General features: G+C 40.3%; 1 protein-coding gene across 1 annotated transcript in view; it reads left to right on the forward strand.

The window, feature by feature from the left end:
- kmt2ca (lysine (K)-specific methyltransferase 2Ca) overlaps positions 1-21,613 on the forward strand; it is a 403,624-nt gene that overhangs the window by 338,480 nt on the left and 43,531 nt on the right. Inside the window, exons 22-25 of the mRNA XM_087987768.1 lie at positions 3,239-3,373; positions 9,333-9,452; positions 11,156-11,289; positions 20,320-20,512. Of these exons, the coding sequence (XP_087843894.1) occupies positions 3,239-3,373; positions 9,333-9,452; positions 11,156-11,289; positions 20,320-20,512 (582 nt within the window). The remainder of the gene's footprint in view (positions 1-3,238; positions 3,374-9,332; positions 9,453-11,155; positions 11,290-20,319; positions 20,513-21,613) is intronic.

The following is a 21,613-nucleotide window of genomic DNA, read 5'->3' on the forward strand; positions in this document are numbered from 1 at the left end:
TCCTGTTGTAATCTGAGGTAACCCTCTTCGCTGTCCATTACACCTGCCAACTTACTAACTGTACCTGTTTTCTTTGCAACAGAGCCTTTTTCGTGTGCATTAATTTGGGTTTCTGTTGTGCCAACAACTGCAGCTTCATAAACTCATTGGCCATTTAAATTCAATCCTGCTTCATCCAGTTTTCTCTTACTTTTTTGTTAGCCAGTATTTTGTCCACTGCTGTTTTACTTCCAGTTTTTGCAATTTTTACTATTTCACGTTGCATCCTTGTTTATTTTTAATGTCCAATAGAAAACTGTAGATATTCTAATTTAAATCTGCCGTCTACTTAAATTTATCAATACGGAATGGACTGCTAGTGCAGTCGATAGGCCACTGCCAATAAAAGTAGCTGATGTAATCCATCTCCACATGTACAGATACATCTAAAGCACAACTCAAACACATTCAGAAACAGTTCCTTCTGGGCAGAACATTGTGCTTCGCTGCCAAAACAGCCAATCTCATGATCAAGGAGAAAAGGATTTCCATGTTCTTTTATAATAATAGACAATACAAACATTATAATTCAGAGAAGTAAAGTTTCACTCAGTAGGAACCTTCCCAATCTTGAAGACAGGCGAATGTGAACAGGCTTATTTAAGCCAGTCTCTCAGTTATCCGTTGTAAGTGCATTGCACATTCTATGTGTTGTTGGACTTGGGACTAATGTATACTGTTCTTCTGAAAAACTTTGGTTTAAAGCAAATCTGAATTAAATTAAGAGTTGGACACCATCACATTGCAAAGCTGTGTTTCTGCATGTGCGTTACTACATCTGTCAGTAGCGTTGCCCAAAACACAGCCTTTTAAAGTTGAATTTCACCTGAACACTGCTTGTACCCTGAACTTCAATATCGACACTTTGAAGCTTAAGTAAATCTATTCTTCCATCGTGTGTAAGTTTTAGAGTTAGAACTATAATGATGGATAAACCATAATCAATTTAAATGCAATTAATTTGGCTAAATAAAATTAGGTCCATGCAAATTGGATCCAATTTGTTGTGAATTTTTAACTAGTAAATTAGTTTTGTGATTCTCAGTGCAGTTATCAAACTATTAAAATCAAGATTTGGTCCAAACATGACCATAATTTCTAAAATCAGTACAGTATGAAGTTGAAAAGCAGCAATATCTTGGTATCGTCTGGAGGGAGCTATTTTCACATATTCCTTGTGTTTCTCGGTCACTTGCACAAATCCTTATCCTGTAAGAACAAAATTACTTGCAAGATAACTGTATATCTATATTGATGTGAATAATTTCTACAGTGTGGTTTTAAACATATTCAACTGGTTTGAAATCTTAATTAGTAAATAGGCTAAACAATGACATAAAAGGTGAAAGTTCATTTTTTTAAAAATCTAAACTTCTCTCCATTCTCTCTTGTAGTTCAAACTTCACTTCAAAATTTATACCTATATCCCAAGAATATCCCCTACTCTAAAAGCAAGTCTAGACTGACAGGTCAAGTAATACTAAGTCAAAGTCAAATCTTCTGTAAGGTAAACATAGATTATGTAGCACTGTTGCAAAGAAGAGCAGGTTAATGTTGACTGGTACCCTGGTCAATAGTTACATCTCAACAAACATTCCCAAAATAGATTATCTAGTCGTTAGCACATTGTTGACTTTGAGACCTTATTCTTTGCAAAGTTCCATCTGCCTTTAACAGTCATGCAATCATGTTTCTTCCACATAAACCACACGTAGACAAAATAATTCAACAAATTTGAATAAAATGCAACACTTTCAAACGTCAGAAATTTCAGGCTGTCTACAGGCAAAGAATTCAAGCATCCTGTCCCTTCTTCCATTACTCTTTTTACACCTCCACCCTCCTCCTCCCACCTTTTCTCCCAAATTAGTCATTTGGATAAGGACGAATTTGCGCTTTACATCAACTGGAATATCAAATTTCAGCCAGGTATATCTTTTTAACCAAAGATCAAGCTGGGGGCATGGAAGCATCCCATCAGTGCTATTTAAGACAGACTCAAATTCCAAGAAGTTAAACTGATTGTGAACTATCTCGCAGCCAAAATAGTGTTTAAGGAGTTGAGGGCTAATAGATGAAGTGTACTCTGTTTATTCTGACCTTTGCCCCTATTCTCAGTGACTTCCGTTTGTCTCCAAATCCCCTACCACTCAAAATTTAACATTTCTACCCTCATGTTTAACCAGTTCATGCCCTCATCTATCATTCTTCCTCACTCCACACTTTCCTCCAACTACCTGTGCACTTCAACCTTTCTCCCCATCCTTAAACTCTTTGTTCTTCTCATTTGGTTCAGTGGGTTTGCTAGGAAAGATTTTTTTGATGGACTGTTCACAAATTCCAAACCTGTTCAACAGAAATAAGTTTATAATTTCAATAAACACAATACACCAGAGGAATCTCCCTTATTTGGCTTAGCATCTCTGTGCTGGTGCTTGCGATAAAGAAAGATTAAAGACAGCAATGGTAAAAGTTATTGCCTGTCTGCTGCCACCATACTAGTCCAGGTAATCAATGCCACTGATGTTAACGGTTTACAACTAGAGCGGGAAATTGGCATCCACTGTGCTGACCTTGTGCTTTCGTTGCTGTAATTTTTGCACTCCCGGCCCTATACACTACCTTGCTTCACTTGCTCCCCACTGGGCGTTTGGCTTGGCTCACCACTCCTTGTCTCTCCAATGCCTTGCTTGGTTATGTAAAACTACAATAGTGAACTATGATATTTGGCTGGCAGTGTAAGATCTCTCAACTTTTAAGACTGTACATCAGAGAAACATTTGAAAAATAATGCATTTTATTGGTTTTGCTGTTGTTAAAATAGTTTTGAATTGCTCAGTGATATGGATGGTCCTCATCCTTGATGCAGGCAGCAATCTGGCGATTCTGGCAGTGCCCTCACTTTTGAGTGACTGGGTTGTGAGTGAACCCTCTGCAGTTATGGTCACCACAAATGTAATCTGAAAATTAACCTGGTTTATGCAGAGCAGAGATTTCTTAGGCACACTATTGCAGGTGGTTTTCTTCCATGAGGTGACTAATTTGTGCTTGTATCTAGAGTTTCAACACAAGTCGACAAATGAACACTGTTTTGGGCTTAGTTAACTGAACATCTCTGAATGTATTTTCAACACAGTTTAATGCTATGTTGTGTGAAAATGTTCTACCTTCAGTTAACCCTTCAATCTTAAATTTACAGCAGCTGACCTAATGGACTGTGACGCAAAGTCTGATACACTTACTAGTCCAGAGCGGGAACCGGCAGATGATGACTGTAAGGGAGCTGAGGGGTCTGACAGCCTAAAGAAGAGAAAAAGGAAACCATACAGACCTGGTAAACAATCTGATTAAAGCAGACATAATTCACCAGGCTCTGAAGTAAAACTAGATTAAAGACTATTTTCTGTGCATTGGGAGCAACATGAGTTGAGACCCATGATCATATTTTTAATAAATATTTGATGTAGAATGATAATGGAAATGTTTAAAATTGAGTACAGACAAAGTGCTTTTGTAACATCTTAAAATAGTTGTCAGACACTGGAAAATAATGAATCACCCTCTGTTTTAATTGATGTGTAAAAGCAACTCAGTAAGTGCCAGACAGCAGTGAAATCTGTTGGTGGTTTGCAGCAGTTCCTCTTACTCATTTTCTTTCTAGCTGCCTCCCACTCCTTTGTCATTTATAGTACCCAACTTTTATTTCAAGTTCATTTGATATCTCCTTTCTGTACTTGTATCTGTAATTTTCTGAAGATAATAGAACCCACAGCTACCTGTGAGTCAGAAAATGTTTTATTCAGGTCCCACTCCAGATCCTTGATCACAAAGGTCCATTGCCACACTACGGGTTCATTGAACTAGCTGAGCAAAAACATGTTTAACAGATGTCCACCTGAGTAATATACAAGATGTAGAGGATGCTATCACTATTTCGGAGAAGAGCTAAGATATTATTCTGACCAATATTTATCTCTCCGTCAACATTACAAAAATAGATTATCTGTCATTACCTTCGTGCTTTTGGTAGAATTTAATCACATGGTGCAAGGTTAGGGAAATAAAATGTCATGCAAAAGTAATGGAATTGGTCGAATGATTTCTGTGCTATACTTTTTTTAAAAAAAGTAACTTGGAAGGCTGAAAATTACGTGAATTTTAACTAAAGGTGACGAGAATATCAAAGGATTTGTTTTTTTTGTTTTGGTTGGGATGTGAACAACACCAGCAAGTATTGGCTTTTGTTGTCCATCCCTAAATGCCACTGAGAAAGCTCTTTTTTTTTTTGAACTGCTAATGTAGATGTACTCCATGTTGTTAGGAAGGATGTTGTAAGACTCAGTGTCCGTGAAGGAGCAGCAACCTGATTCTGAGTTTGATGATGAGTCATTGGACTTGAAACTCTGCTTTCTTCCCACAGATGCTGCCAGAGCTGTTGAGTTTCATCAGCAGTTTCTGTTTTTATTTCTGAGTCAAGATGGTTTGGTTTGGAATGGAGCTTGCAGGTGGTGGTGTTCCCATGCATCTGCTGCCCTTGACCTTCTACATGATAATGTCATGGGTTTAGATGTACCTACCAAAGGAGCCTTGATGTGGCTGCAGTGCACCTTTAATATTCTGCAGTTTGCTGCGACAGTGGGAGTCAATACATATTAGATCAAGTGAGCTGCTTTGTTGTGAATGGCATTTTGTTAGATAAGTGTTGTTGTAGCTTCAGCTATCCAGGCAAGTGGAGCCTGACTTGTGCACTGAATAGATTTTGGGTGGTCAAGAGTGAGTTCATCTCCCCAGACTTCAGTTTCTGACCTGCTTCACATTTAGTTTGGTACTACCTGAGGAAACTCCTACTGTGGTATCCTTGGACTTCGCTGATTGACTTCCAACCATCATGACCTTCTTCCTTTGTGCTAGGTATGATTCCAACTAGTGAAGAATTTTCATCCTTATTACCATTGGCTTCAGCTTTGGTATATACTTGGTGAAATCTTGCCTTGATGTCAAACACTGTCACGTTCACTCACTACTTGCGTTCAGCTCTAGTATTTTCCTGTTTTGACTAAGCTTGTGATTAAGTCAGAAGCTGATTGTTCTTTGTGAAATCTAAACAGCAGATCAGTGAGCATGTTATTGCTGTGCAAGTATCATGTAACATCAGTATCAACTGATCCACAGGCTGATTGGCACGATTGGATTTTGTCTCTCTTTTTCGTGAATGAGATCTACCTAGACAATTTTCCACGTTGGTTGTGTGCCATTGTTGTTGCTGTGCTGGAATGGCTTGGCGAGGCATGTGGCTAGTTCTGATCATGAGTCTGAAATACGATTGGGATATTGTCAGGTTCAATTTGCTGAGTTCAGTATGATACTCCTCAATTGGTTGAAGCTTTTACAGATGTTGCAAAAGGATCAGCAAATTATATTGGAAAAAACAAAAGGTGGAATTATATTTTGTTATGCATAAATTGACAATTGTTGTGAAGTGCTTTGGACATCCAGAGGTAGGGAGAGAGGCTGTATACATGCAAATCTTTCATTCTTTCTTCATAATATTATTTGCTAAATCTTTTGCAATGTATTGCCCTCCAGATTCTCTTCTATCTTTCCCCCAGTTTGTTTTCTTCTCAATTGGTTCTTATTTTCAAGTTACTGTTGTCATACTAAACTTGCATTCATTTGACTTGGAGGTGCAATTATGTTTAAATTGCTAAGCACCACAAAACAAGTATATTGCTAATGTGATAATAATCCTCAATTAACTATTTTCTCTTGAGAGCTACTTCTGGAGTGGTTTAGTGTACTGGGGCATCAATACACAAGACTGCAAAATAATGAGATGTATTTTTACAATCTCATACTACCATTGGGAGGTGCTAAATTGAGATGATTAACATTCCCACAGAGTATTGAATAATTAGAAGATTAAGTACTGGGTGACATTGAATATGTTAGCAAAAGCATCATTTGTAGATGGCTGGGAGATCAAGTTTCCTTTCAACTATGGTTATACTATAAGGTCTCATGTAAGTGAGAAAAGGGGACAATGTTGCAATAAGAATTAGTCCTGTTTCGTTAATGTTTTTATTAATTATGTTATTTTCATATTATGAATTTTAGGACAAAGTATTCTTCCCAATCTATTAAGTATCATTTAAATCTTCTGTGCTCTTCTTTGATAAAATCACACATCACTGGGTTATAGTCCAACAGGTTTATTTGAAACCACAAGCTTTCGCAGCCCCCGCTCCCTCTAGTTGCCTGAGGAAGGAGCTGGGGTGGGGGGGGGGGGGGGCTTCGAAAGTTTGCGGTTTCCAATAATCCTGTTGGACTATAACCCAGTGTTGTGAGAGTTTTGGCTTTATTTGCCCCAGTCCAACACCAGCACCTCCACTACTTTGGTAAGGCAGTGAGGTGAGGAGAAGAGAACTTTTTGTCTGCATTATTCGCAATCTTCCCTTTATTGAAACCCCCATAACATACAATTCAAAATCACATTTTGTGAAGCTGTGCTGACCTGTGTGCCACTAAATCAATTTAAAGATCCTTATTCCTCATTTTCAATGCCTCCTTCCTTGTCTGAACAACATTCTCTGACAACACTGCTTACTCCCACCTGTCATTCTGTTTTACCTGCAGGCGCATTGTCTGCATCCTCTGGAATTCTGTCCCTCCACCTTTCTTCTTGCCTTGTTAAAGCCTCTTAAAAAACATATATATGATCAAATGTTGGTGTTGCCACGTTTTTCCATTCCTTATGGCACATGGGTGTATCAACTATTCCCAATTATGTACATTTACCAGTTTTCGTTATTGGCAAACAGTAAATACAAGTGTACAATAACTATCCTTGTAGTTCAGCAAACTTATCTGTTGAGTAACTAAGCCATAAAGACTACATTCAGGTTTTTTTTAAACCTGATCTTGGATGCTACAATGATTAAATCACATTTGTACTGACCGTTGTTAAAAATGAATTAGTGCATGTTCGAGAACTCAGCTCAGTAATACTTTTTGCAACTAAAGAACCTGTCATGTTTTATTTTTAGTATCCTGTGCTACAAATGGGAATTTGAGTGAGATAACCAGTGTGTGTTCTCTTTATGTGAAATATACATGGACAAAATTTCAGCTCCTTCAGGAACAAATGGAGAAAATTTATCAAAGAAAATAATATTCTGGACAGAAGGAATAATTGATTTGAGATATTCTGATTAAACCCCAGTATATGAGTTAATACCTTCAGTTTTAAGTGGTGGTCTGAATACTGAACATTACTAATACCAAGAAGTATGAGACCACCATCCAGGATTTGGTCTTGTGTTGTCTCACGGTATCTGCCAAGGTTTAAAATTTCCCAACCATGAAAATTAATTTTGCCAGCCTCCTTCTAATCATACCAAGTTCATCCCATACATCAGTTTAAGAATTGACTTTTGATTCCAGCCACATTGATTAAAAATACTCTGATTAACAAATTCCTCTTTTTTTTTTGTTTTCTCACTCAACCTCCATGAGTCAGGCATTACAGCACAGAAGGAAGCCTCTTGGCTTTAAAAATCATGCCCTTTGATGCGTTATAGACTCCAGATTTTAAATTGTATTCTCAATTCCATAATTGTGATGGCTCCTTAAGTCATGGCATCTTGTTGTTTGTAATACTGTTTAATTCTTCTACCGTTTTTCAAAAGTTTCTGAAAACCTATGTCTTCGACCTGACCTTTAGTCTTCCTTCTTAACTGTTCTCCCCACTACTCCTGTGTAAATTTCTTCCATTCACTCCCTAGCCTCTTGTGAAGTACCTGGAGATGCTGCATTGTTTCAGAAAGAATTGAATGAAGTTTTAGCCTAGGAGAGTAGGTGGCAAAGTGAGCTCTGTCATATGTAAAAATCTAATTCATCAGCTAACAATTAACTTGGACAGTCAATGTGCTATAGCTGAGAGATATGGACAGGCAAAACAAGTGGGCAGAAAGTTGACAGATAGTATGTAATATGGGGAAATTAACGGTTATGCATTTCCATTTTGACAAGATGAATAGAGGACATGAACATTGTTTAAATGGGAAAGAGTACAATGGGAAAGCTACAATGCAGTGGGATTTGTGAGACCTCGCCCATGAATCACAAAAGGTTTGCCTATGAATTCAGTGGGTAATACAAAAAGGAAAATGGAATGTTGGCCTTTATTTCAAAGGGTGAGGAGTATAAAAGTGGGGAGGTTTTGCTAAAACTATACAAGACTCTAGTCAGACTAGAAAACTGTACACACTTTTGGGCCCATTATCTAAGGAATGATGTACTGGCATTGGATGCAATGACAGTTCATTAAGCTGATACCAGATATGGATAGAGTTGAAAAGTGTGGCGGTGGAAAAAGCACAGCAGGTCAGGCAGTATCTGAGGAGCAGGAAAATGGATGTGGAAAGGCAGCGGCTTCTGCAGAAGTGATGTCATTGTTTGCAGCGGTGGTAGCAATTGTAGCAGCCGGGTGGATTATGACATCCAACTGGCTCTGAAAAGAGGGCCGAGGAAAAGGGACAGGAGTGGTTGAGGATTCCTGGGTTTGGAGAAAACTGAGAAAGAGTTTGGCATTCTTACGTTTCTTACTTTTTCTCCAGCTTATCAGATAGTATCAGTTGGGGGTGTGGATCCTTCTGAAGATGAAGAACAACAGAGGTCCTTTGTAAGTCAGAGAATGAGACCCTGAGCTGGGGCAGTGCTGACTGTAGGTAACACATGGCTGCGAGCATGGAGCTGAGGATCCATAGGGAGAAACATATCTGGCGACTTTGGAGGTAGCAGTTGTCCCGGTCAGGTCCAAATTGCGATGGTCTGAATGTAGCCTAAAGTTCATGGGGGATAAGTCGGTTGTGTAGGCAGGTGCTGAGGAAGGGAACATGGCTGCAGTAGTGGGACTGCTTCAGGATGTAGTTGAAGAGTTTCAGGGCAGAGGAGATGACCTGAGGGGTGCGATGGGAGAGAGACTCACTGAGTCCTCACATTCTACAAGATATGGGTACACTATCTTCTGAGGATAAGTTGAGTGGGTTGGGCTAATGAATTTAGAAGACATACAGAAACATATAAAATCCTGAGGAGACTTGACGGTTAATGCAGAGAGGTTACTTCCACTTGTGGGAGAGTCTAGAACCAGAGGGTCCTACTTCAGCTTCTATGTCTTATGATTTTAATTACATTCTGCAGGTATACATTTCAAGAATCCCATCTTGATACAGCTTTTAGTATGGCTCTGAACTAAAAATAATTGGTATATTTACTACTTGTCTCACTTTTAGGAATTGGAGGGTTTATGGTACGTCAGAGGAACCGGACAGGACAGAACAAGTCAAAGCGTTCACTGTCGAGGAAGAACTCCACTGGTTCAGTCTCTGAAATGATAACTGGGAAGGAGGATGGTAAGTGATCTGTAAAGTATGCAGGAAGTTGTTTGAAGCAAATTTCCTATCATAGAGAAAAATAAATACAGATACTTAGAATCCTGTGAATTAATGTTCTTGGGAAGCCTATCCTGTAGGTTTGGCAGCATCTGTGGAGAAAGAAACTGAGTTAACACTCATTGTTGACTTCATCAAAAGTCATTAATCTGAAACATTAACTCTTTCTCCACAGTTATATCCTGATCTCCTGAGCGTTTCTAGTATTGTCAGTTTTTATTTCAGATTTCCAGTATTCACACAGTATTTTGCTTTTGCACTGTGTTTAAAAAGGGGAAATAACTCGACTGCTCATGAGTACTAGACAACCTGGGCATCCAGCATATTTCTTGGTAGGTACAAATGAGGCTCATTTTGAAGCTTGCGCCATTTAATGCACAAAACACCTCTATCAGAAATTGAGAAAAATGGTGCTGTCCTGAAAATGTATATCAAATTTCTCAAATCATCTATCATTCATCTAAAGAGGGAACTTGTATTCTGCATACTAAATGATCATACGTACCCAGTTAACGTTCTTAACTGAATTATGTTTAGCAGAGGAAAGCACTCAAATACGTATCATGGTATGATATTATTAGCAGTCGGTTCAGTGTTAAACCTCTGATGTTAGTTAAAACCACAGGACCTCTGAGTCACACAGAATGAGTACATTTTGTATTCACAAATGACCTCCCCTACATCATAAGGTCAGAAGTAGTTATGTTCGCTTATCATTGCACAATATTCAGAAGTATATTGAAGCAATCCATGTTCAAATGCAACAAGATCTAGACAATCTCCAGACTTAGGCTGATGAGAGACAAGTTACATTTGCACCACACAAATGTCAGGCAATGACCATCTCAATAAGAGACTATCTAACCACCGCCCCTTGACATTCGATGGTGTCACCATTACTGAATCCACCACTATTAACATCCTGCAGGCTATTATTGACCAGAAACTCAACTGGACTCGTCATGTAAATGGAGTGGCTACAGAAGCATGTCAGAGTCTAGGAATACTGCATTAAGTAACTCTCCTCCTAACTCCCCAAAGCCTGTCCACTATCTACAGGGTACAAGTCACGAGTGTGATGGAACACTTCCCCATTTGCCTGGATAGGTACAGTTCCAACAATACTAAAGGTGTGACACCTGCTTGATTGGCACCACATCCACAAGCAACCATTTCCTCCATCACTGATGCTCAGTAGCAGTAGTGTACACTATCTCAAAGATATATTTCAGAAAGTCACCAAGATCCTTAGCAGTTTCCAAACCCATGACCACTTCCATCTAGAAGGGCAAAGGCAGTAGAAACTTGGGAATGTCACCATCTGCAAGTTTCCCTCCAAGCCACTTCACCATTCCCACTTGGAAATGTATTGCTGTTTCCTCACTGTCCCTGGGTCAAAATCGTGGAATTATTTTCCTAAGGGCATTGTGGGTCAACCTAGAGCATGTAGACTTCAGTGGTTCAAGAAGGCAACTCACCATAACCTTCTCAAAGGCATCTAGTAATGGCTAGTAAATGCTGGTCTAGCTAGCGACGTCCATTTCCCATAAATGAGAAAAGAGTAGCTGTTCTTGAGCTGAGACTTTATCTTGCCATACACTTCAACACTGGACTATGCAAAATTAATTTCAGCCGTAAACAATCAAGTTCTTTTTCCTGTGCAGTAGGTTGGGTGGACCAACTGTCAGAGCTACCTGGTGATGAGGCAGCTGTTGCCCCTGAGCTTGTGGAGAAAATGAAAAAGCGATATCGGAAGAAAAAGAACAAATTGGAAGAGATTTTTCCAGCATATCTGCAGGTATATTTACTTGACAAATGTGTCTTATCATTTGCTCCTGTGTATTTCAAAGCAAGATCTTTAATATGCTCTGAAGAAGTGAACATCACTACGTACTCATCACAATTTCATTTGTCTAATTGGCTGCAAAGTTAGAACATAGAATAGTACAGCACAGAACAGGCCCTACAGCCCACGATGTTGTGCCGACCACTGATCCTCATGTATGCACCCACAAATTTCTGTCACCATATGCATGTCCAGGAGTCTCTTAAGTGTCCCCAATGACCCTGCCTCCACAACTGCTGCTGGCAACGCATTCCATGATCTCTCAACTCTCTGTGTAAAGAACCCGCCTCTGACATCCCCTCTATAATTTCCTCCAACCAGCTTAAAACTATGACCCCTCGTGTTAGTCATTTCTGCCCTGGGAAATAGTCTCTGGCTATCAACTCTATCTATGCCTCTCATTATCTTGTATACCTCAATTAGGTCCCCTCTCCTCCTCCTCCTCCTCTCCAATGAAAAAAGTCCGAGCTCAATCAACCTCTCCTCATAAGATAAGCCCTCCAGTCCAGGCAGCATCCTGGTAAACCTCCTCTGAACCCGCTCCGAAGCATCCATATCTTTCTTATAATAGGGCGACCAGAACTGGATGCAGTATTCCAAGTGCGGTCTAACCAAAGTTATATAGAGCTACAACAAGATCTCACGACTCTTAAACTCAATCCCCCTGTTAATGAAAGCCAAAACACCATATGCTTTCTTAGCAACTCTGTCCACTTGGGTGGCCATTTTAAGGGATCTATGTACCTGCACACCAAGATCCCTCTGTTCCTCCACACTGCCAAGGAATCCTATCCTTAATCCTATACTCAGCTTTCAAATTCGACATTCCAAAATGCATCACCTCGCATTTATCCAGGTTGAACTCCATGTGCCACCTCTCAGCCCATCTCTGCATCCTGTCAATGTCCCGCTGCAGCCTACAACAGCCCTCTATACTGTCAACGACACCTCCAACCTTTGTGTCGTCTGCAAACTTGCTGACCCATCGTTCAATCCCCTCATCCAAGTCATTAATAAAAATTACAAACAATAGAGGCCCAAGGACAGAGCCCAGTCAAACATCACTCACCACAGATTTCCAGGCAGAATATTTTCCTTCCGCTACCACTCGCTGTCTTCTGTTGGCCAGCCAATTCTGTATCCAGACAGCTATGTTCCCCTGAATCCCATTCCTCTTGACCTTCTGAATGAGCCTACCATGGGGAACATATCAAATGCCTTGCTGAAGTCCATATACACCACATCCACAGTTCGACCCTCATCAACTTTTCTAGTCACATCCTCAAAGAACACTATAAGTTTTGTGAGGCATGACCTTCCCCTCACAAAGCCGCGTTGACTGCATTTAACCAAGCCATGCTCTTCCAGATGGTCATAAATTCTATCCCTCAGAATCCTTTCTAACACCTTGCAGACGACAGACGTGAGACTTACTGGTCTGTAATTGCCGGGGATTTCCCTATTTCCTTTCTTGAAGAGAGGAATTACATTTGCGCCTCTCCAGTCCTCAGGTACGACTCCAGTGGAGAGCGAGGATGAAAAGACATTTGCAAGTGGCGAAGCAATTGCGTTTCTCGTTTCCCAAAGCAGCCGAGGACAAATCTGGTCCGGGCCTGGCGACTTGTCAATCTTAATGTTTGACAAAATTTTCAGCACATCAGCTTCCTCTATCTCTATCCATTTCAGCATGCACATCTGCTCTTCAAAGGTTTCATTCACTACAAAGTTCGTTTCTTTCGTAAAGACAGAAGCAAAAAACTCATTTAGGGCTTCCCCTACCTCCTCAGACTCCACACACAAGTTCCCTATGCTATCCCTGATCGGCCCTACTCTTTCTTTGACCATTCTCTTATTCCTCATATAAGTGTAAAATGCCTTTGTGTTCTCCCTAATCCGTTCTGCCAAGCCTTCCTCATGCCCCCTCCTGGCTCTCCTCAGACCATTTTTAAGCTCCTTCCTCGCCTGCCTGTAATCTTGTAGAGCTGAGCGTGACCCTAGCTTCCTCCACCTTATGTAAGTTACCTTCTTCCTTTTGACGAAAAGCTCCACCGCTCTTGTCATCCAAGGTTCCTGTATCTTACCCCTTCTTGCCTGTCTCAGAGGGACATATTTATTCATCACTTGCAACAGCTGTTCCTTAAACAGTGTCCACATGTCTATAGTGCCTTTACCATGGAATAATTGCTCCCAATCCATGCTTCCTAACTCATGTCTAATCACATCATAGTTTCTTCTTCCCCAATTAAATATCTCCCCATTTTGCCTAATCCTCTCCTTCTCCATAGCTATGTAGAATATGAGGCAGTTGTGGTCACTATCACCAAAATGCTCTCCCACCACAAGATCTGATACCTGCCCCGGCTCGTTTCCGAGCACTAAGTCTAGAATGGCCTCTCCCCTCGTCGGCCTGTCAACGTACTGAGTTAGGAAACCCTCCTGAACACACCCTACAAAAACAGCTCCATTCAAATCTTCTGCTCGAAGGAGGTTCCAATCAATATTGGGAAAGTTAAAGTCACCCATTACAACAACCCTACTACGTCCACACTTTTCCAAAATCTGCCGACCTATGCTTTCTTCCATCTCCCTGCTGCTATTGGGGGGCCTGTAGTAAACTCCTAAAGAGGTGACTGCTCCCTTGCTGTTCCTAATTTCCACCCATACTGACTCGGTAGGCAGATCTTCCTCGACAATGGAAGGTTCTGTAGCTGTGATACCCTCTCTGATTAGTAGTGCTACACCCCTCCTCTTTTTTCCCCCCTCCCTATTCTTTTTAAATGCTCTAAACCCTGGAACATCCAGCATTCATTCCTGCCCCTGAGAAACCCATGTCTCTGTTATGGCCACAATATCATAGCACCAGGTACTGATCAATGCTCTAAGTTCGTCACTTTTATTCCTGATACTCCTTGCTTTAAAGCAAACACACTTTAACTGATACCTTGGTTCCTTGCCAGGAAAATCCTTCCCACTAGCTGGTCTACCTCTTGCTATTGCCTCATCTGCATCAACTCTCACCTCCGCTATACAGCTCAGGTTCCCACCCCCCTGCCATACTAGTTTAAACCCTCTTGAACTACTCGAGCAAACCTTCCACCCAGGACATTGGTCCCCTTCCAGTTCAGATGCAACCCGTCCTTCTTGTACAGGTCCCACCTTCCCCAGAAGGCATCCCAATTATCTACGTATCTGAAGCCCTCCCTCCTACACCAGCTGCGCAGCCACTTATTAAGCTGTGCCCGCTCCCTGTTCCTCACCTCACTATCTAGTGGCACCGGTAGTAAACTAGAGAACACTACTCTGTTCGTTCTGCTTTGCAGCTTCCATCCTAACTCCCTGAAATCACTTTTTATATCTTCGATCCTTTTCCTGGCTATATCATTAGTGCCAATATGTAACAAGATTTCTGGCTGTTCGTCCTCCCCTTTTAGAATCTTATACACCCGATCGGAGACATCCCGGACCCTGGCACCAGGGAGGCAACATACCTTCCGGGAATCCCAATCCTGACCACAAAATCTCCTGTCGATTCCCCTAACTATCGAGTCCCCTACCACGAGTAGTTTTCTATTCTGCCCCCTTCCCTTCTTTGCCACAGTGTCAGGCTCACTCTGGTAGGTCAACTCCGCCCCCCCCCCCCCCCTCCAAAAGATTAATAGGGTTTCAGTGAAAGAGACTGCACTTTGTTGCTTTAGTGGTGAGAACATCCTAGCAAAAGGTGGCTTTGTGCAATGGTCTAACCTAACTATGTTCTACAAGTTGATATTAAAAATCTTTATTGTGACAGGTTCTAATTGGGACTCAAGAAATTTACTGCTGCTAAATGCATTTAGAGTCAGAGATGTACAGCATGGAAACAGACCCTTCGGTCCAACTCATCCATGCCGACCAGATATCCCAACCCAATCTAGTCCCACCTGCCAGCACCCGGCCCATATCCCTCCGAACCCTGCCTATTCATATACCCATCCAAATGCCTCTTAAATGTTGCAATTGTACCAGCCTCCACCACATCCTCTGGCAGCTCATTCCATACATGTATCACCCTCTGCGTGAAAAAGTTGCCCCTGAGGTCTCTCTTATTATCTTTCTCCTCGATCAGAGTATTGAGTACAGGAGTTGGGAGGTCATGTTGCGGCTGTACAGGACATTGGTTAGGCCACTGTTAGAATATTGCGTGCAATTCTGGTCTCCTTCCTATCGGAACGATGTTGTGAAACTTGAAAGGGTTCAGAAAAGATTTACAAGGATGTTGCCAGGGTTGGAGGATCTGAGCTATAGGGAGAGACTGAATCTTGTAGATGTTGTCCTGCACCTAAAAACATTTTCAGATTTGAAAGTCTTAATCGTGTAAATGTTTTGAATTAATGAGATCAGGCGAAAAAGCAAAAGAATGGCAAGTGGAAAGGGAATAAGACAGTTTCTAAAAGCTAAAGGAAGTTTATTATTCTTCAGTGTTGTTTAGAGGTCAAGAAAATGATAATGTGTTAGAGTGGAAAGTTGGATGGTGCAGTTTATGACTTCAAAAGAACTAGAGATATGTATTCTCCAACATGAAACAATCCTGACTCAAATATGAATTAAGAGTCAGACGCATCAAGGCAACACGCCACATTGTGCAAAGAAACATAAATCAAGACTACATCTTTGAGCAAAACCTATTCCTACAAATTTATTTTAAATTAGTTGCAGACCAGATGGCAGCATTTCTACTCCCATGGAAGCTGCCTGCTCATACACTGTAGATAGTGTTTGGATGGCGCATCTGTGAGATTAAACATCTTGATGGTCAGTGTTTAGTTATTGGAAAGTTATATCCACTGTTTTTATTAATGTGTTTTTGTTTGTTTCTGGTTTTGTCTTGTTTTCATTTTAAATTGTAAGGCTTGTATCTAACAGTTAAATTCTTTATATTGTTATCCCAACTGATGTTATCACTTGAATAGATCAGATCCTAGACTGAAATAATGTTTGATAGATCACATTTTGTTTTGTTTTGGTTTTAACAAAGCAGTCACTCTTGTTGAAGCATAAACATGCAGCGCTGCAGATTTAGGTTTCTTGATAAGCCAGTAGTTTATTAATCAAAGAAATGAAGGTAAAACAGAATATGCCAAACTATCGACATAACACAAATTCAAAGATTTTTATACATACAGTAAAAATATAATCTCATTAATCCCAAAACACTCTACAGGTTTTGTATATTACCCAAAATGCACCCCTGCTACAGTGTCCAAAAGCACACCTTGTATAATACCCCGATACACCACTTCTGTAGTACTTACACCGATGTCTGTCTGGAGCACGTCATCGGGTTTGTTATTTAACTTAGTGTGTAACTGTAGATAACTTCTTCCTGGAGCTATTCTCATACATTATACATACTCAGCATTAAGTAACCTCTTCAAGTTTTATCCAAACACTTACAGAATGGACATGACACTTGCTCTTTTAAAGTAATCTAGATTTATTGTATCCTTCTGAGAAATTTGTCCATTGCACAAAGAAGACTTTACACAGCTCTGTTTGGTTCTGGACTTGTAGACACCTTATTCCACTAGCTTGCTTGTTTAAAGTCTCAGGCTATGTCCAATATTATTTGCTAAGTCTAAGCTATCTTTAGAAAGTAATGGTGGATGAACTGTTTTTTTTTGTTCGTTTATTCGTTCATGGGATGAGGGGCATCACTGGCTTGGCAGTATTTATTGCCCATTCCTATTTGCCCAGAGGATAGTTTGAGATATCCACGTTGCTGTGGATCTGGAGTCACATGTAGGCCAGGCAAAGATGGCAGTTTTTGTCATTAAGTGACATTAGTGAACCAGATGGGCTTTTTCCAACAATTGACAGTCATCATTATACGCTTAATTTCAGATTTTAATTGAATTCACATTCCATCTGCCATGGTGAAATTTGAACCCCAATCTCTGGATTAATAGTTCAGCAATAATATCACTAGGCCATCGCCTCCCCACTGAATGACATGTTGGACCACTTCAGAGGGTACTTAAAAATGAGCCACATTACCATGCGATTATAGTCAGACTAGAAAAGAACCTGTTCAGATTGGCAGATTTCCTTCCATAATTAGCATTGGTTAACAAAGTGTGTTCTCTTAGAACAACTTGTCAAGTTCATGATACTGATTGCAGGTGTTTATTTCCAGGTATTATTTTCAACTGAATTGTGGAATTTATCCTGCAGGATACCTTCGTACAAGCAAATCAAGCCACAACCAGTTAGAAAGTGGATCAGATAGACGGTTGTTCTACCATTTAAAGGATCTAACACAGACTTTGTTTGTAAAGTAAATTTTACAAGGTGCAGCAAGCAGTATTGGCCTGCCACACTCTTACTGCTTTGCTCCTGGCTTCCAATTCCAAACAAATCATATCTGAAATCAAACTCCTTGCTGGACATGGATTTTTGTTTAGCCTAAGGTGACTACTTAGATAAGTAAGACACAACTTTCTGAAGCACTGACTCTTAACTCAGAGTTGGATACTTTCTTTAATTGTTCAGAGGAGCTGGGCAATGTATGTCCTTCTCCAAGGAAACTAAAAGATCTGAGCTTCTGTTTTCTTGTGGAAAAGAAGCCACAGCTAAACAGATTTCTTTATTTCTGGGTGGCTAAGATCTGAAGAGCCCTATAGATCATGTAGATGGAGCTGCCTAGGCTGATTTGCCCTTCTGACAGACAATATGCTCTGCTGTGCTTTATGAAAAATACCTTCCTGTGCCAAACAGAGCAATACTGTTCACATCGACTTTGCCAGACATTAAACATTCTTGCTATTTCGTGTCTCGACGTGGGGTTGGGTTTCACTTAATTTTTGCCTGATATTTATTTTCTTCCCCCTCCCTGCCATCCACAGATGCAACATTGACACCAAATCAAAGTATCTTGCAGCATAGAAAAATGCCATTTGTCATGCTGTGCCTGTCTTGATTCATAGGAAAGGTTATCGAATTGGTCTGTCTTGCCCGAGTCCTGTAAATTGTTCATTTTCAAGTATTGTGTATGTCCAATGGCAATTTTATTCCTTATGAAGAATAAATCAATATTTGTCCTCCGATGTAGCCCCTTTAATTTTTAAGCACCTATATCCCTTTAAAATTAGAGCTGCTGAGTGGATTTTCTGCAGATCGCAGTAGGTTAGGTTCTGGCATAGAATCAACGCTGCGCTTCAAGTTCCAGGTGATAAATCAAATAAGCTGGCAATGCAGAATTGAGCTTAGTCACCTCAGTGCACTTTTGGCTTGCTTTATGTTGGCAGCTAGATGTTTCTGGCACAGGTTTTGCTGGAGTTTCTAAATCAGGTCAAAGGCTCCCAAAGTCGGGGGAAAAAAGGCAGTCCATTGGTAATGACCACAAGCAGTCAACCACCCACAGCATGATCATGCAACGAGAGTATACCTCTAAATGAACTTTGTACAAATGCATTTAAAAGGTCAATGCCATCCTTAGTTCCTGGAGTTGATCTGGTTTGTCTACTGTAACAAAAACATGTAAAGCACACAATATAGATCATGAAATGAAATATTCAAACTCGGCCTTTTGCTCACCTTTTGAAATGCACTGCTAGTGAAATGATGAATAGTGAAACCACACTTGCTTGATTAAGCATTCTGAAGGCACAGGCATGGAACCTTTTTAAGGAGACGTTGGCTTTACCCAACTAAAAGTTAAGCCGTTTATTAATCTCTTCCTTTTTTAAAAATTTCTGCCTTCAGAGGATGTGGATGTTGTTGACCATCACTATTTATAGTGTCGCAGAGACTTACAACACAGACAAAAGGCCCTTCAGCACGTCACATCCATGCTGGTCAATAACAACCGTCTAACTATTGTAATCCCATGTTCTGAAACTTGACCCATAGCCTTGTATGCCTTGGCATCGCAAATGCACATTTAAATACTACTTAAATGTTGAGGATTTCTGCCTTGAATACCTGAGCTCCAGATCCCAAAAAGATTTTCCTCACATCCCCTCTAAATCATCTGCCCCAAACCTTAAATCTATGCCTTCTGATCATTGATCCCTTCATTAAGGGTAAACGTTTCTTCCTGTCTCCCCTATCTGTGCCACTCATAATTTTATATATCTCTGTCATATCCCCTCTCAATCTCTTTCACTCTAGGGAAAATAATCCCAGTTTGTCCATTCTGTCTTCATAACTAAAACTATCCAACATCATGGTATATCTCCTCTGCACCTCCTCCAGTGCTATCACATCTCTCCTATAATATAGATTCTAGAACTGCACACAGTCTCCTAGCCTAACAAATGTTTTATACAGTTCCAGCATGACCTCTCTGCTCTTTAACTCTGTGTCTCTGGTAATAAAGGCACGTTTCCCATATACCTACCTACCTTAATCACATTTTCCACCTGTCATGACACCTTAGTCCCTCTGATCCTTGGTGCTTTCCAGGGTCCGATAGTTCGTCATATATTTTCCTTGCCTTGTATGTCATGCCCAAGTGTATCACCTCACTTTTATCTGGATTGAATTCCATTTACCATTGATCAGCCCATCTGACAGTCTGTCTGTATCCTCTGTAATCGAAGGCTATCCTCCTCACTGTTTGTTCTTGGACTGAGTGGTGCTAATCCATATCAGAGAACATTTAGGAGACAATCATCTTGTTCTTGGTCTGGAGTCCCATGTAAGGGGCCACCAGGCAGGAATGGCAGATTTCCTTCCCAAAAGGACATTAATGGGCCATATTGGTTTTATAACGATTAATATTTTGTTGGCATCATTATGGAGACTAGCTTTCAGTTCCAGTTTCCATACATATTATGAATTGAACTTAAATTCCACAAGTGCCAAGGTATGATTTAAACCCATGTCACCATGGATAACTGGTCACTGGATAACGAGTCCATCTCTCCCAAACTGTAACCCTTGTTTATTTTGGAGTGCAGCTGTTTTAATAGCATTATTTTATTGCTTAATTTATCCCTTTTACAGGAAGCCTTCTTTGGAAAAAACCTACTTCTTGCAAGTCAACAAAGCAAACTGAGTCTGGATGCTCTTTCTGATGAAGAATTATCTCGGCCATCAAACAGAGTTCTGAATGCAAATATAAGTTTCCTGGATCCTTCCTCTGATCCACTATTGAGTTCAGCCACTCAGGTGGCAACAAAACATCAGGGAGGACAAGGTATGTATAGGCACACAATACTCAGTTATTAGTGTTTCCCATTAAGGAAGTAAAATAACTACATTTTGTGCTTTTTGTCATCTGAAGGGCCATACCATGATTCAGAAGACTGACACAAGTCATAATGTTGTCAGGGTACAAGCTAATTTTGGGTTTGGTGCACTTGCTTAATACCTTTCTGCACAGTTAAGTGCAGATGAGCTAGGCCTTTGCCTCATAGGATGCCACAGAATTGTGATTCCAAAGAGCAGGAAAGTGAATGTGAGAAATGTTGGATCAGTCATGATGCTATTGAATGGCAGAACAGGCTTGAGGGGCCAAATAGCCGACTCCTGTTCCTGTTTCTTATGGTGTACAATCTCTCAGAATCCACTGAGTTTTTGACCCACTACTGCATTTGGAGAATGTCATTTCAGATATCTATTATTCTGTATGGGTTTGTAAGTCTTAAACTTTCTTTTTTGATAATTAATGCATACCTCCTCTCATCTGTAGTAGCTATTTTATCTTAATTAGTGTCCAAAATTAGCTACTTTAATTCTATGTAATAGCTTGCTTACCCAAGGTTTCCTACAATTAGATTTACTAGCCTGAAAACCAAAATGTTTAACTTTCTTTCATCAAACTCAATCTACTGATATCTGAAATCTGCTTCAAGGGTGGATGCTGGTATTTCCCTTAATCACAAAGGTCTCAATGTTCTGCTTGATTTTTTTTGTTATCAGTGCTATTTGAGGCTGTGAACTTGGTCAGCATGGAGTCTAGTAATGTTTTCAGGTCAATCTCTTCACTAGCTAGCTCAGCATCGTGTATACATGAGTATGTGTATACAGCTACATGAATTAGTTTAAAGCATTTATCAGCATGCAGTTAAAAATCACAACACCAGGTTATGGTCCAACAGGTTTAATTGGAAGTACTAGCTTTCGGAGCGCCGCTCCTCCTTCAGGTGGTTGTGGAGTACACAATTGTAAGACAGAATTTATAGCAGAAGTTTACAGTGTGATGTAAATGAAATTATACATTGAAAAATATCTTGATTGTTTATTGAGTCTCTCATCTGTTAGAGTGGCAATGCTAGTTTCATTTCTTTCATATGTA

This window comes from Chiloscyllium plagiosum, unplaced genomic scaffold (genome assembly GCF_037043375.1).
Source record: "Chiloscyllium plagiosum isolate Xiang-an unplaced genomic scaffold, Cpla_swu_hap1 HiC_scaffold_5, whole genome shotgun sequence".
Taxonomy (NCBI): domain Eukaryota; kingdom Metazoa; phylum Chordata; class Chondrichthyes; order Orectolobiformes; family Hemiscylliidae; genus Chiloscyllium; species Chiloscyllium plagiosum.